General features: G+C 47.6%; 1 protein-coding gene across 4 annotated transcripts in view; it reads right to left on the reverse strand.

Annotated features, from left to right (window-relative positions):
* PALM (paralemmin) overlaps positions 1–17456 on the reverse strand; it is a 63681-nt gene that overhangs the window by 35784 nt on the left and 10441 nt on the right. For all 4 annotated transcript variants that reach the window (XM_088673096.1, XM_035119796.3, XM_035119797.3 and 1 more), the window contains exon 2: positions 4424–4472. In XM_088673096.1, coding sequence (XP_088529222.1) covers positions 4424–4472 — 49 coding nt within the window. The remainder of the gene's footprint in view (positions 1–4423; positions 4473–17456) is intronic.

Genomic DNA, 17456 nt, shown 5'->3' on the forward strand with positions numbered 1-17456 from the left:
CTATTCCATCCCCTCCAACATTTCTCCCGTGAAAATAGGGACGTCCTATTCCACCCCCTCCCAACATTTCTCCTGTGAAAATAGGGGCGTCCTATTCCATCCCCTCCAACATTTCACTCATGAAAATAGGGATGTCCTATTCCATCCCCTCCAACGTTTCTCCCGTGAAAATAGGGACGTCCTATTCCATCCCCTCCAACATTTCTCCCGTGAAAATAGGGACGTCCTATTCCACCCCCTCCAACGTTTCTCCCATGAAAATAGGGACGTCCTATTCTATCCCCTCCAACGTTTCTCCCGTGAAAATAGGGACGTCCTATTCCATCCCCTCCAACGTTTCTCCCGTGAAAATAGGGACGTCCTATTCCATCCCCTCCAACATTTCTCCCGTGAAAATAGGGGCGTCCTATTCCATCCCCTCCAACATTTCTCCAATGAAAATAGGGACATCCTATTCCACCCCCTCCAATGTTTCTCTCCTGAAAATAAAGGTAAAGGTAAAGGGACCCCTGACCATTAGGTCCAGTCGTGACCGACTCTGGGGTTGCGCACTCATCTCTCATTATTGGCCGAGGGAGCCGGCGTATAGCTTCCAGGTCATGTGGCCAGCATGACAAAGCCACTTCTGGCAAACCAGAGCAGCACATGGAAACGCCATTTACCTTCCCGCTGTAGCAGTTCCTATTTATCTACTTGCACTTTGACGTGCTTTCGAACTGCTAGGTTGGCAGGAGCTGGGACAGAGCAACAGGAGCTCACCCCGTCGCGGGGATTCGAACCACTGACCTTCTGATCAGCAAGCCCTAGGCTCAGTGGTTTAACCCACAGAGCCACCTGGGTCCTGAAAATAGGGACATCCTATTCCATCCCCTCCAACGTTTCTCCGGTGAAAATAGGGACATCCTATTCCATCCCCTCCAATGTTTTTCCCGCGAAGATAGGGGTGCCCTAAGGAAAACTGGGATGTTTTGGGTTCAAATCAGAAACCGGGACGGCTTCTGTAAATCTGGGACTGGAAAATAGGGGCACTTGGAGGGCCTGCGGTCTTGAAGTGACTGCGTGGCAGTTCTCAGAGTGTGGTGCTTCACCTACGTGCCAAAATAAATGTGAAAAAGAGTCGATTCTGGCGCGCTCGACCTTCCGGATGGCAGGAGAGGGTGTTCCCGGTGGCAGGCTCTAACCTGCAAACTCCCCACAGAGGGGGGTACAGTTTCAGGCGAATGCTGAAGACGTTCCACTTTAACACAGACCCGGCTTATATTTAGCGATTGTGTTTCGTTTTGCAAGTTTCCAAACGGTTCTGAATGTATTTTAAATGGCCGCAACCTGCCCAGGGACCTTTGGGTGAAGCGCAGGTAATAATTTAAAAGAATAATAATAGGAATGGGAACAATAGCACCCAAGGAATCTCGACACAAGCCTGAGATCTCTGTTTTGGCATGTCCTATCAGTGCACACTTCAGCAACAGGGCTGGCTCCCTGTATTCTGAGTAACCAGGAACTAGGAAACTGCCAATTTCAGTCTCTCTCTCTCTCTCTCTCTCTCTCTCTCTCTCTCTCTCTCTCTCTCTCTCTCTCTCTCTCTCTCTCTCTCTCTCTCTCTCATCCTGCCAGTATTAAATTGAGTTCTTCTCATTTCCACATCAATTTGCAATTTATTTTTAAAAAGTCCTTACAAAAGTTTCTCAGTAGTTTTGTGCAAATTTCCCTATCTGCCTAGGGAGAGCCTAACTCCTGTCGTCTATGCTCTGGCAACCTCAAGGTTAGATTGCTGCAATGCGTTCTACGTGGGGCTGCCTCTGGAGATGGTTCGGATACTTCAGCCAATGCAGAATTCAGCGGCCAGGTTACTCAACGGAGCAAGATGGTTTGAACATATTGCACCGATCCTGGTCCAACTGCACTGGTCCAACTGCACTAGAAAAGGGGTGGTGGCAGCCTCAGTGAGGGGGCAGGGGGAAGACACAGAGGGGTTGTGTGCCCCACAGACCCACTATCTGTCTATTTTATGTATATAATTTACCCTGTCTTTGGAGCACTTGTCAGCAACTTATATTTATCACTTTCCCCAAAGTGTCTTTGTTTTCCTAAGTGCCTGGCCAGTTTACCTGGCTTTAGAAACTTATCCTTCCTGGAGTTTCTGATTCAAATGCTTATCAGATTTATACCAGGTGAGTTGCACCAGTTCAGTGGTGTGATCTCACTTTGCCCAGCTCTAATTAAGCCTTTTTTTTCAATCCTTGTATCCTGCAGTCTTTTAAAATGTTGATTGGTTCCGTGTCCCAAGGTGGAAGGATTACAACCCTTCTTCCCAGCAACCCTTAGGGAGCTGGGCATGTTTAGCCTGGAGAAGAGAAGGTTAAGGGGTGATATGATAGCCATGTTCAAATATATAAAAGGATGTCATATAGAGGAGGGAGAAAGGTTGTTTTCTGCTGCTCCAGAGAAGCGGACACGGAGCAATGGATTCAAGCTACAAGAAAGAAGATTCCACCTAAACATTAGGAAGAACTTCCTGACAGTAAGAGCTGTTCGGCAGTGGAATTTGCTGCCAAGAAGTGTAGTGGAGTCTCCTTCTTTGGAGGTCTTTAAGCGGAGGCTTGACAGCCATATGTCAAGAATGCTTTGATGGTGTTTCCTGCTTGGCAGGGGGTTGGACTGGATGGCCCTTGTGGTCTCTTCCAACTCTAGGATTCGGGCCCAATTCATAGGTTTTGACCTATAAAGCCTTAAATGGCTCAGAACCGCAATACCTCAAGGACCACCTCTTTCCATATGAACCTACCCAGACCATTAGATCATCTTCTGAGGCCCTCCTTCATGTGCTGCCTCGTCGAGAGGTCCGGGGGGGGGCAACACGAGAGCAGGGCCTTCTCTGCAGTGGCTCCCCATCTGTGGGAATGCTCTCCCCAGGGAGGTTCGCCTGGCGCCTTCATTATACACCTTTAGGCGCCAGGCAAAAACGTTCCTTTTTAACCAGGCCTTTGGTTGACCTCATCGACAACCTATACCCTTTTAAAACGTGGCTCTTTTTTGGGTGTGTGTGTGTTATTGGGTTATTGTTTTTATTTTGTTTTTATATATTGTGATCTTTTCTGTGAACCGCTCTGAGACTTCTGGGTATAGGGTGGTGCATAAATTCAATAAATAATAATAACGTAAGCCTTTTTTTAAAAAAATGCAGTTCCATCTAACATGGTCCATGGGTCCATGGGGTCACGAAGAGTCGGACACGACTAAACGACTAAACAACAACAACATCTAACAGACAGTTTTGCAAGTGTTTTCCCTCCAAACTAATGCACTTTTGTATGTTATTGCCATGACTAATATGAACATTCTCAGGCACTACCAATATTCACCTTCACCGGATTCCCATAAGTTCTAAGAGGGAGGAAAACTTTTGTCTCTCTGCTTCCTTCAAGCCACGAATTATTTTATGAGCTTATATCACACCGCCTCGTCCTCGCCTTATCTCTAAACTAGAAAAATCCCCAACGACTTGTAACCTTTATTTGTAGTCTCTCCAGCCCCTCGATCATTCCGGTGGCCCTTTTCTGAACCTTTCCCAACTTCTTGGTATCCGTTTTGAGGCAAGGTGACCAGAACTGCTCACTGTTCAGGAGTATCAGGAAGGCAAAAGTCCCCCAGTTTGGGATGATAACCGCAAGGGACACTTGAAAGCACGATGCAAAGGTTAAATAACTATCTACAACTTTTCTTTTTACTGCGGTAGCTGCATTTTGCTGCTTGGATGGTCATTCTGTGTCCAGGGCAGCTGTTTATCAGCTCCATCTGGGACGCAGGATGAGACCCTCCCTGCCCACAGACTGTCTGGCCAGAGTGGTGCATGCTCTGGTTATCTCCCGCTTGGACTACTGCCATGCGCTCTATGTGGGGCTACCTTTGAAGGCGACCCGGAAACTGCAACTAATCCAGAATGTGGCAGCTAGACTGGGGACTGGGAGCGGCCGCCGAGACCACATAACACTGGTCCTGAAAGACCTACATTGGCTCCCAGGATGTTTCTGAGCACAATTCAAAGTGTTGGTGCTGACCTTGAAAGCCCTAAACGGCCCAGTATCCCTGAAGGAGCATCTCCACCCCCATCGTTCAACCCGGACACTGAGGTCCAGCTCTGAGGGCCTTCTGGCGGTTCCCTCCCTGCGAGAAGTGAGGTTGCAGGGAACCAGGCAGAGGGCCTTCTCGGTGGTGGCGCCCTCCCATCAGATGTTGAGGAAATAAACAACTACCTGACTTTTAGAAGACACCTGTTCAGGGAAGCTTTTTAATGTGTGATGTTTTATCGTGTTTTTAATATTCTGTCGGGAGCCACCCAGAGTGGCTGGGGAAACCCAGCCAGATGGGCGGGGTATAAATAATAAATGATGACGATGGTCCTTTATTAGGATGCAAAACTTACCGCTATGGCCTGGAGTCTCTCCTGCTGAATTATACTTGTGTCGATGATCCTAGAAGAAAGAAAATAGGAAGACTTAAGAAGATGCAGGAACTCAGACTTCAAGGAACGCATAGATGCCGTATAGACATCGATATCGGCCACCTTGAGCCAACGGCAGCCTCTCCGCCTCTCTGGGTTGTTGCAGAGTGAAAAAATTTGCAAGGGAAGGGATCGTGTACAACATGGATAAAGAGAACGGAATAAAATCCAGCTGTTTGCAAAGCTGCGTTTCCAGCTGAATCCGGGGTAACCGCTTGTTCAATTTGCTCCTTGCAAAAGGCTGGAAGTGTGGAAATTTTGACAATAAAACCTGATTTGCAACAGGGGCAGAATAATTTCGATTTTACGCCCGGATTTTCACTTTTTAAAATATGGCCGCCATACTGGTTTGGCCACTTCCAAGCAGCACGTTTATCAAGGATTCCCCCAGGAAAGTTTGCACGGAGGTCCGGCCACGCCGCCTCTTTTATCGAGCTTCCGTTCCGACGGGTTTGCCGTGCCGCATCCCTCGGTCCTTCGCCCCGCCCTTCTCGTCCCTTTCCTTCCTGCAAAAAAACCTGTTTCTAGCGGGAAGCAACCAGGGCACCAGAATGTGCCAATGTGTGATCAAATCCCGTCCCAAAATAGCAACTGACTGGAAGTGGCTTTCGATTTGATTTCGAGCTCGTCGGCACACGCACACACGCACCCAACAATCATCGCAACACCTTGGCATATCAAACCGAGAAGCCTTTAAAACGCAGAATGGCAGCCTCCTTTTAACACCTGCAAAAATTCCTGGTTAGAGAGTGTCGACGCTTTTATGGAACGCCAAGCTCTAGGTTTGCTGGGAAAGGAAGCTGAACTGCCTTGATACAAGGTTGCAGTCCCCAACTTGTTGTATCGCAGGGCAACCGACAACGCCAAATTTACTTTCTATAGTGACCCATTTCTCTGCATTATCCCTCCTACATGCAGTCGAAAGACCCTCAAAGCGTCCCTGTTTTCCAGGGCAGGGCCAGATTGAGGTTTGATGCGGCCCTCAGCTCCTGAAGGTCATGGGGCCCTTTCTATGTCCAGCTGTCCTTTGTCAACAACAAATTGCCGCTGTTTTTGTGTGTTGAAGATGCAGGTGAAACTCGGAAAATTAGAATATCGTCGAAAAGTGCATTTATTTCAGTAACGCAACTTAAAAGGTGAACCCAATATATGAGATAGATGCATGACATGCAAAGCAAGATACGCCAAGCCTTTATTTGTTGTAATTGTCATTATTTGTCATTAGGCAGGTCATTTATAAATGGAATGTAATTAATGAAATGTAATAGTGATGTTTATTTTTGTTTATTTTTCTATTGTAACTATTTGTTTGATTACTGTGGAATTTCAAAAAGAAACCATTTTTAAAAATTAAAATAAAAATAAAAAATAATAAGTTGCATTATTGAAATAAATGCACTTTTCGGCGATATTTTCCGAGTTTCATCTGTATGCTATATGGTCATTTAAGGACCTATTAGGTATCTAAAGCCATTCACACATAACAAAATATGGATTTTATCAAAGTCATTGTTCAGCTGGAATACAATTAAGAAGAGGTATATTAATAGTGAAATAATTACGAAGCTGTAACTTAAAATGATTTTTGATTCATGACAAACTGAATAATGCAAACACATTGGCATTTGGCAATAGCAAAAGTTCATTCGGAAACACCATTGACAAAGACTCACCATCTAGTCTCTAGAAACTTGCTATAACATGAAATAATAAGAGGTGTAAATATACGATGCAAGCTACTAATAATTATAAAGAGCAGAACGTAGGCACCCTATATATAGAAAGGAGCAAACCAGTGATATTTTGGGGAGCAGGCTAGCAGGCGGGGCCCAGGACTTACATCCTAGGAGCCGACACAACACAAAACACGGTTGCTGTACGTAGGTTTTATTTTGTTTTTTATCTTATATTTTGGAAATGTACATTCAGTCCCCCTCCCATTTATATTTTCCCGGGCCCCCAAGAGAGTGGGGCCCTAAGCTAGAGCTTGTTTAGCTTATACGTAAATCTGGAACTGGCTGTTGCCCTGATCCAGCAGATTCTCATGTTTTTATTACTGAAATAAAGCTGCTTTTTCTTTCTTTTCTCCGCCGCACAAAGCCCCAACATCATGGGTGGGGGCCAAGGAAGACTCGGGGAGGGTTTTTTTATTTCTATTGTGGGTGGGGGCTGTAATACAATGAACCGGACACAGCAGGCAGACATCAAACGGCCTCTTCCTTCCCACATCTGACCCCCCCTTCCCTCGCTTGTTGTCCCTATTTTCCACATTTTTGTAGCTAAAAGCAGATACTTCCTCCCCGTGTGTTGTTCGCCTCTTCCTACATTGTCCTGCGTGCGAATGGCGGCGAGAGCCTTCTGCGCCGAGAAGGTCACCAACTGGTCAAAAAATAACCTCCTCCTGCGCCCTTAAAATGAAGGCGGGAAAAACTTTTTCCAGTTCAAAGGCCGCAGTCTTTTTAGCCAAAAAAGCACAGAGAGAGAGGGGGGGGAGAGGGAGCCCTGGGAGGGAGCCGCTTACATCGTTAGTAAGATGTTAATTAACCGGGTAGGGAGATTGCTAGAGAGAAAAAGGGATTGTATTTTTGCACACAGATACTCTCAATTGGGTCGATTTGAAAGAAAGTGAACTACGCCAAAATCATACAGATGAAAATAGGGGTGTCATAGAATCATAGAATTGTAGAGTTGGAAGAGACCACAAGGGCCATCCAGTCCAACCCCCTGCCAAGCAGGAAACACCATCAAAGCATTCTTGACATATGCCTGTCAATCCTCTGCTTAAAGACCTCCAAAGAAGGAGACTCCACCACACTCCTTGGCAGCAAATTCCACTGCCGAACAGCTCTTACTGTCAGGAAGTTCTTCCTAATGTTTAGGTGGAATCTTCTATTCCAGGCATCCCCAAACTCGGCCCTCCAGATGTTTTGGGACTACAGCTCCCATCACCCCTGACCACTGGTCCTGTTAGCTAGGGATGATGGGAGTTGTAGTCCCAAAACAGCTGGAGGTCTGAGTTTGGGGGTGCCTGTATTCCGTCATCATAATCATTTCATTATTTTTACCCCGCCCATTTGCCCCATCCTATATTTGTGCATCTGGTTCTTCCTGCCTAAGTGCAGAACCTGGCCTTTGTCCCTATGGAAATTCGTTTGGTTAGCTTGTGTGGTTCCCTCCTTTAGCCAGTGGCATTGTGCGGGCCGAGTTCTTGCCTGCTATCTTTGGCGATCCCCACGTCGCTCCACAGTGGGGACATTGGTTTCCAGGCGGGAGTTGATCATGGTGTGGATTTGCCAAGCGTGCCTTCCTCTTAGCGCGTTTCTCCCTTCAAAGCCCTTGGCACCTTTGGGAAAGGCTGTTCTCCAACTGGAGCGCTCGCAGGCCAGTGTGTTCCCAACTGTCCATGTTTATACTACGTTTTTAAAGATTTGCCTTGAGACAGTCTTTGAACCTCTTTTGTTGACCACCAGCATTACACTTAGAATCATAGAATCATAAAGTTGGAAGAGACCACAAGGGCCATCAAGTCCAACCCCCTGCCAAGCAGGAAACACCATCAAAGTATTTCTGACAGATGGCTGTCAAGCCTCTGCTTAAAGACCTCCAAAGAAGGAGACTCTACCACACTCCTTGGTAGCAAATTCCACTGCCGAACAGCTCTTACTGTCAGGAAGTTCTTCCTAATGTTTAGGTGGAATCTTCTTTCTTGTAGCTTGAATCCATTGCTCCGTGTCCGCTTCTCTGGAGCAGCAGAAAACAACCTCTCTCCCTCCTCTATATGACATCCTATTATATATTTGAACATGGCTATCATATCACCCCTTAACCTTCTCTTCTCCAGGCTAAACATACCCAGCTCCCTAAGTCGTTCCTCATAAGGCATCGTTTCCAGGCCTTTGACCATTTTGGTTGCCCTCTTCTGGACACGTTCCAGCTTGTCAGTATCCTTCTTGAACTGTGGTGCCCAGAACTGGACACAGTATTCCAGGTGAGGTCTGACCAGAACGGAATACCATTCCATTCTTAAGTTCGAATAGAGTAGTTGCTTTGGAAGACGGTCATCAGGCATCCGCACAACATGAGCGGTCCAAGTTGATGTTGAAGAATCATTGCTTCGACACGGGTGATCTTTGCTTCTTCCGGTACACTTTGGTCTTGGGTTCAAATTCTGACACACCGACTGATGTGGGCTCTGCCCACTGCCCCATGCCCACCAGTCGCCGCTGCTGAGACAAAAACACACCCATCCTTTTCAGATCTTCTTCCCGTGGTTGATATCCAGAGGAAACAGCCACTCCTGTCAGGGCCTGGATTTGGGCATGTCAAATGCGCTCTCTCTCTCTCTCTCTCTCTCTCTCGCCTTCCCACCCCCACCAGGGCAGAAGCCGCCCAGCCCCTTCTCCCTCTCCTCAAGGAAGCCACTTAGCCGTAATTTATAATGCTCAGGGAGCCGGGAGGAGGGTGCTGAGGATGTCGTTGCCGTGGCAACAGAGATTAGCCCAGCACCGAAGATGCTCCGGGGGAGCCGGAGGCAGGGAAAGAAGTGGCCTTAAGAGGAGACTTATCTCACAAATAAATATACCCAGAGGGGCAAAGCGGAGAGGAGGAGGAGGAGGAGGAGGAGGAGGAGGAGGAGGAGGAGGAGGAGGAGGAGGAGGAGGGAGCAGCGTCTGGAACAAGCGGCGTCTCTCGCGCACACTTCCCGGCAGGTCTCTTTGCTGCCCTAGAATCCTGGCAGGGTGCTCCAACCACTATGCCGCACAGCCTCTCGAGGTGAGAAATGATCATTGAGACCACTTGTAAGGGCATATTCAGACCTCAAAGCCTTGTCCGCAGCACAATTATACAACGAGCGTAACCGGCTGCTGTAATCAAACACTAATTTGTAAACATATAACGCAGAATGACTTCAATCACTAATTTATAAACGTATGACGCAGAATAATTTAAATAACACAACCATAAACATCATATCACTCGTGATTCAATCCAACATCAGTTCAATGTATTCAGTCATATGTTGTAGTTCATATTGGGTATCCATATGACATATAAATTGGTTCAAAAGTACTTCCAAATGGATGCGTAATACTTGAGTTTTTTTGTTGTTCACCGCTACCAGGAATATATATATTTCGGAATATACTGTGTCTGACGATGTCAGTTAGCGGTTATTCCACAGAATGGACTGTCCAAGCGTGGTGACAAGTATACTTCAAAATATATATATTCCTGGTAGCGGTGAACAACAAAAAATCTCAGTATGACAAGGTTGTATATTGTCTCCCTGCTTATTTAACTTATATGCAGAATTCATCATGCGAAAGGCTGGACTAGATGAATCCCAAGCCGGAATTAAGATTGCCGGAAGAAATATCAACAACCTCAGATATGCAGATGACACAACCATGATGGCAGAAAGCGAGGAGGAATTGAAGAACCTCTTAATGAGGGTGAAAGAGGAGAGCGCAAAATATGGTCTGAAGCTCAACATCAAAAAAACCAAGATCATGGCCACTGGTCCCAACACCTCCTGGCAAATAGAAGGGGAAGAAATGGAGGCAGTGAGAGATTTTACTTTCTTGGGCTCCTTGATCACTGCAGATGGTGACAGCAGTCACGAAATTAAAAGACGCCTGCTTCTTGGGAGAAAAGCAATGACAAACCTAGGCAGCATCTTAAAAAGCAGAGACATCACCTTGCAGACAAAGGTCCGTATAGTTAAAGCGATGGTTTTTCCAGTAGTGATGTATGGAAGTGAGAGCTGGACCATAAAGAAGGCTGATCGTCGAAGAATTGATGCTTTTGAATTATGGTGCTGGAGGAGACTCTTGAGAGTCCCATGGACTGCAAGAAGATCAAACCTCTCCATTCTGAAGGAAATCAGCCCTGAGTGCTCACTGGAAGGACAGATCGTGAAGCTGAGGCTCCAAGACTTTGGCCACCTCATGCGAACGCCGAAAAGCCGGAAGTGAGTGTTCCAGTTTTTGAACGTTTTTTGGAAGCCGAACATCCAATGCGGTTGTCGGCTATTGTTTCCAGGGCGCCTGCACCATTCAGAAGCTGCGCCTCGGTTTCCAAACATCTCAGAAGTCAAACAGACTTCAGGAACGGAATAAGTTTGGCGCTTTTGTTTTGGCTCTTTATTTTGCGTTTTGGTTCTTGAGGCTTTTTCGGTTCATTTGTTTTTGTGACTGTGTGGAACCCAGTTCAGCTACTGATTGATTGGTTGTGTGACTGCGGAAATGGATAAAAGCCCCCCATCCAAACAATGACCATCATCAGTGCACGTAAGGGGAAAAATAATTTTATTTTTTATCATCTGCAATACTTTCTTATTTATTTTATGGTACAGCATGTTGATTATTGCTTTCGTTTTATGGATCAATGGTCTCGTTAGACAGCAAAATTCACGTTCAATTGCTGTTTTAGGGGTTGTTCTTAAAAGTCTGGAATGGATTAATCCGTTTTGCATTCCTTTCTATGGGAAAGCATGCCTTGGTTTGGAACGCTTTGGTTTTGGAACGGACTTCCGAAATGGATTAAGTTTGAGAACCAAGGGACCACTGTATATCCCCGGGGAGACAAAGGGCTCTCTTCCCCATTTCTCTCTGGGAACAAAGGTCTCCTCCATCTCCCCCTGCGCACAACGATCTCACTTATCCCAGGGACAAAAGGGCCCTTCCCTTTGCAGGTGGATGGAGGTGACCATTGTCCCACCTGCCCCAGAATCCCCCCAGCGCCGGATATCTTCCGGAAATCCTCTATTTCGTCTCGTTTTCCCTGCTTGGTTACCATGCGCTGAGCGCTGCCCAAAACAAAAGAACCCTTATCTTCCTCCATCTGTGCAAAGCCTTGAACCCGAGGCAGAGAAGATTTATCTACCCCTCCAGCTTTTTTTTGCGGGGGGAGAAACCACCTGCTGAAAAAGGGAGCAGAAATGTGGATCTCCCTGGGTGATCATTTCAAGAGGAGCCTAATCTTTGCAGCCACAATCCCTCCCTATGATCTCATCCAGCCCAAGGTTCAGCAGAAAAACAATTGCAGATATATATATTTTCCCGGGCGTGGGGGGAAGAGGGAAACTTTGATGGAGAAAGGCTGGCTTGGTGTGTGTGTGTGTGTGTGTGTGTGTGTGTGTGTGTGTGTGTGGTTGTTGTTGTTTTTAAAAAAGAGAAACCATTGGCAATTTTGTTCTGCGTCGCTCATGCAGGAACAAGGGCTCGAGGTGCCAAGTGTGACTAACAGGATAAGTGTTTGTGTGTGTGTGTGTGTGTGTGTGTGTGTGTGTGTGTGTGTGTGTGTTGTGTTCGTAGGCACATCTCAGGCCTGGTGTGACTCGCTTCCCAGCCAGAGATGAAACAGATGAAACGCTACGGAGAGGAGGCAAAGAGGCAGCTGGTGTCTAAATGCACCTGGAAAAGGGATGGGAGGAGACTTGAACACAGGACACAGGGCAGTTGGGGAGAGCTCTGGACCAAAGGGGTTCTATAGGGGGACCCAGCATCTATCCGCCACTTTGGCAAATCAGTATCCCTGGAGTGTATCCACCCCCATTGCTCAGCCCCGACACTGAGGTCGAGCTCTGAGGGCCTTCTGGCGGTTCCCTCCCTGCGAGAAGAGAGGTTACAGGGAACCAGGCAGAGGGCCTTCTTGGTGGTGGCGCCCGCCCTGTGGAATGCCCTCCCACCAGATGTCAAAGAGATAAACAACTGCCTGACTTTTAGAAAACACCTGGAAGCAGCCCTGTTTAAAGGTAAAGGTAAGGGACCCCTGACTGTTAGATCCAGTTTCGGACAACTCTGTGGTTGCAGCGCTCATCTTGCTTTATTGGCCAAGGGAGCTGGCGTACAGCTTCTGGATCATGTGCCCAGCATGACTAAGCCAGCTGGAGCGGTACTGTTGTTCAGTCCCAGCTCCTGCCAACCTAGCAGTTTGAAAGCACGTCAAAGTGCAAGTAGATAAATAGGGACCACTCCGGCGGGAAGGTAAACGGCGTTTCCATGTGCTGCTCTGGTTTCGCCAGAAGCGGTTTAGTCCTGCTGGCCACACGACCCAGAAAACTGTCTGCAGACAAACGCCGGCTCCCTCGGCCAATAACGCGAGATGAGCACCGCAACCCCAGAGTCGGTCACAACTGGAACTAATGGTCAGGGGTCCCTTTACCTTTACTTACATGCACTTTGATGTGCTTTCGAACTGCTAGGTTGGCAGGAGTTGGGACCGAACAACAGGAGCTCGCTCCGTCGCGGGGATTCGAACCGCCAACCTTCTGATCGGCAAGCCCTAGGCTCAGTGGTTTAGACCACAGTGCCACCCGCGTCCCTCCTGTTTAGGCCCTGTTTAGGGAAGCTTTTAATGTTTGATGTTTATTGTGTGTTTTTTTAATATTCTGTTGGAAGCCACCCAGAGTGACAAGGGAGGCATGGCCAGATGGATGAGGTATAAGTAATAAATAATTATTATTACTATTATTATTACTGAGGACAAGATGGTTGGACAGTGTTCTCGAAGCTACGAACATGAGTTTGACCAAACTGCGGGAGGCAGTGGAAGACAGGAGTGCCTGGCGTGCTATGGTCCATGGGGTCACGAAGAGGCGGACACGACTAAACGACTAAACAACAACAATTATTATTACTATTATTTACAGGTGGCCATCGAACCTCAAAAACTTCATTACTTCTTGAGATTTTGCAAAATACAATAAAAAGCTCAACAACTTTTCACCTTTTTTTTTTTAAAAAAATACGGCAACCCTAGCCCCTGGTTTGACAGCAACCCAGGAACCAGGGACCCCCGGCTGTCATCTAGTCCACCCCCTGCAATGCAGGAATCTCATCCGAAGCATCTCTGACAGGTGGCTGTCTAACCTCTGCTTGAAAATCTCCCAACAGCTCTTAATGTCAGGAAGTTCCTTTCTTTTGTGTTTAGTTGGAATCTCCTTTCTTGACACGTGCGGTTCTGTGATTCTACGCAGAAACTCCCCAACGCTGCCCCTCTTGTGCCCTCCAGACTCTGGTGAGCTCCAGCCCTCCAACTTTTCCGCAGATTCATCGCAGACTCTCTATCCAAATCTAAGACTTCGCAGTGTGGGGGATGCCTCTTGAGAAAGGGGAATGCCTCTTCTTAGAGCGGGGATCCCGAGGGCAGAAATGTCTCAAACCGTTGGAAGAAGGTAACCTGTGGTTCCGGCCAGACTGAACTGAAGTCGGGAGGACTGCAGAATCAGACCATCCCTTTCTCCCAAAGGAAGCGGCTTCTGCTCAAGCACGGCGTACTCCAGAGCAGGTGCGGAAGGGGCCCTATTCTGCAGAGCCTCCAACGTTTCTCCCGTGAAAAGAGGGACGTCCTATTCCATCCCCTCCAACGTTTCTCCCACGAAAATAGGGACGTCCTATTCCATCCCCTCCAATGTTTCTCCCGTGAAAATAGGGACGTCCTATTCCATCCCCTCCAACGTTTCTCCCACGAAAATAGGGACGTCCTATTCCATCCCCTCCAACATTTCTCCCATGAAAATAGGGACGTCCTATTCCATCCCCTCCAACGTTTCTCCCGTGAAAATAGGGACGTCCTATTCCATCCCCTCCAACATTTCTCCCCTGAAAATAGGGACGTCCTATTCCATCCCCTCCAACATTTCTCCCATGAAAATAGGGACGTCCTATTCCATTACACGCCCTCCAACATTTCTCCCGTGAAAATAGGGACGTCCTATTCCATCCCCTCCAACATTTCTCCCGTGAAAATAGGGACGTCCTATTCCATCCCCTCCAATGTTTCTCCCGTGAAAATAGGGACGTCCTATTCCATCCCCTCCAACGTTTCTCCCACAAAAATAGGGACGTCCTATTCCATCCCCTCCAATGTTTCTCCCACGAAAATAGGTTCGTCCTATTCCATCCCCTCCAACATTTCTCCCATGAAAATAGGGACGTCCTATTCCATCCCCTCCAACGTTTCTCCCGTGAAAATAGGGACATCCTATTCCATTCCATCCCCTCCAACGTTTCTCCCCTGAAAAGAGGGACGTCCTATTCCATCCCCTCCAACATTTCTCCCATGAAAATAGGGACGTCCTATTCCATCCCCTCCAACGTTTCTCCCGTGAAAATAGGGACGTCCTATTCCATTCCATCCCCTCCAACGTTTCTCCCCTGAAAAGAGGGACGTCCTATTCCATCCCCTCCAACATGTCTCCCGTGAAAATAGGGACGTCCTATTCCACCCCCTCCAACGTTTCTCCCGTGAAAATAGGGACGTCCTATTCCATCCCCTCCAACGTTTCTCCCGTGAAAATAGGGACGTCCTATTCCATTCCATCCCCTCCAACATTTCTCCCCTGAAAAGAGGGACGTCCTATTCCATCCCCTCCAACATTTCTCCCCTGAAAATAGGGACGTCCTATTCCACCCCCTCCAACATTTCTCCCCTAAAAAGAGGGACGTCCTTTTCCATCCCCTCCAACGTTTCTCCCGTGAAAATAGGGATGTCCTATTCCATCCCCTCCAACGTTTCTCCCGTGAAAATAGGGGCACCCTAAGGAAAAGCGGGACATTCTGGGACGGCTTTTGTGAGTCTGGGACTGTCCCTAGAAAATGGGGACCTTTTGAGGGTCTGTATTCTGCTCACAAAGTTGCCACCACCCCACAACCTTGTGGGGGGCTCGGTGCTTTGTAAATAAATTGGAAATCCAGTCGCCTGACAATGTTTGTTGATCTCTCTCTCTCTCACACACACACACAGACCATTCCACTCAGCTGACGAGCAAAATATTTCCCCCCCCTATTTGCTGATGTGGGGCGTTTTTCCTTTTTATTCCAGGATCGTAGGGAAAGGTCTAGCGACCTTTTGTCTCTCTCCACACCCCTAATGCGGAACAATAATGTTTGTTTGCCGGCCTGCCTGCACCAGTTTCTCATTATATCATCGCTAAACGCCGCATTTTTAAAACGCTGGCCCCCCTCTGCCTCCTCACTCTTGCACAACAGATTATCTCGCACAGGCATGATGCCAAGGGGAGCTGGTCCTAGTTTGCCCAATATAAACCAGTTTATTCTCAGAAGGGAAGTCCTGGGTGCGAGTTCTGTACGGAGACTGCAGGGCCTCCTTCATTCTGCAAAAACAGTTCTCGAATCAAGCACCCCAGAACATATTTGGCCCTCTCCTGCAATGTCCCCTCCAGTTATGGGTGGGGGACAATCTGGATCCAGGCCACATTCAAAGGCAAACCTATCTAGTGGTTTCAGGAAGGGCGGGAATGTGAATGGAAACCCACCCCTAGTTTGAAAGGCCGCAGTTCTCTGAATTTTTCAGTGTGGTGATTGTGGGAATCCTCCGTAATTCCCTGGGCCTGAGACCACGTAGGCCATGTGCGGAAGCACCTAAACAATTTCGTCTCCCAAATCTGCGGACCTCCTTCATGTTAGTTGTTCTTTTTTGCCCAGACCCTCTGCACAGAGGGATCTACAGTGGCGTCTTGGTTCTCAGACTTACTCCGTCCCGGAAGCCCGTTCCAAAACCAAAGCGCTCCAAAACCAAGGTGCACTTTCCCGTAGAAAGCAACGGATTAATCCGTTCCAGACTTTTAAAAACAACCCCTAAAACAGCAGTTTAACATGATTTTACTATCTAACGAGACCAAAAAAACCGAAAGGAATAAACAATGCCTGGAGAAGAGAAGGTTAAGGGGTGATATGATAGCCATGTTCAAATATATCAAAGGATGTCATATAGAGGAGGGAGAAAGGTTGTTTTCTGCTGCTCCAGAGAAGCAGACACGGAGCAATGGATTCAAACTACAAGAAAGAAGATTCCACCTAAACATTAGGAAGAACTTCCTGACAGTAAGAGCTGTTCGGCAGTGGAATTTGCTGCCAAGGAGTGTGGTGGAGTCTCCTCCTTTGGAGGTCTTTAAGCAGAGGCTTGACAGGCATATGTCCAGAATGCTTTGATGGTGTTTCCTGCTCGGCAGGGGGTTGGACTGGATGGCCCTTGTGGTCTCTTCCAACTCTAGGATTCTATGATTCTATGTACTGCAGTCACACAATCAATCCATCAGTTCCACACAGTCACAAAAACAAAACGAAAAAGAGCCACAAAAACAAAAATGCAAAACAAATAGCAAAGACAGACAGACCTCAGCGTAACACTCAAATCGAAAGCGTAACACTCAAAATGGAGCACGTTCGGCTTCCGAAAAAGGTTCGCAAACCGGAACACCGACTTCTGGGTTTGCAGTGTTTGGGTTCCAAGTTGTTGGAGTACCAAGGCGTTTGAGAACCAAGGGACCACTGTATGGGTCCACTTATCCCTGTCTCCCATGCCACCAAGCCTGCCTTGACTTGCCACTGATAGATATTGGACCAGCCGGAGGGACTTTTAAACTCCTCAAAATGTAGGCTCTACAGGGATGTAACTGTGCGCCTTTTTTTTCATCCCAAGCATCACCCACCTCGAACTGATAGACCCTCTTTGCTCTGATGTGATCATGAGATTTCCACCGTTGCAGCTTGCTGCAGGGAGCCAGAGGATAAGGAAAAAATTCCCCGCAGAGGCTAGGCACGTCTTTTCCTTTCCTTCAACGTGGTTCTGACTACAGGCTAGCAACTCCCGCCCCCCCAATCATCCAGATGTGATCTTGCAACGGAGAATTAACGTCACCCAACCCTATAAGCGTGCTTACTCAGGGGTAGATCCACAGCTTACTCCTGAGTAGGCCCTGCAGGCTCAGACCTTGAGGAATTGCCATCTGTGGGTGGTTGTGGGTTTTTTGGGTGGTGGTGGTGGGGAAACAGAGGCAGAAACAATGATGTCAGCCCTCGGCTGTAGCAGAAACAGCGGCTTTCATTCATAAATACGCTCGGTGAGGTGGGAAAGGATCTCAGCAACGCCACTAAAATGCCTCGAGCAGGCTTGCCTGGAAATAATAATTAAAGGGGGAAAAACCCGT

The sequence above is a fragment of the Zootoca vivipara genome, chromosome 6 (assembly GCF_965207765.1).
Source record: "Zootoca vivipara chromosome 6, rZooViv2.hap1.1, whole genome shotgun sequence".
Lineage (NCBI taxonomy): Eukaryota > Metazoa > Chordata > Lepidosauria > Squamata > Lacertidae > Zootoca > Zootoca vivipara.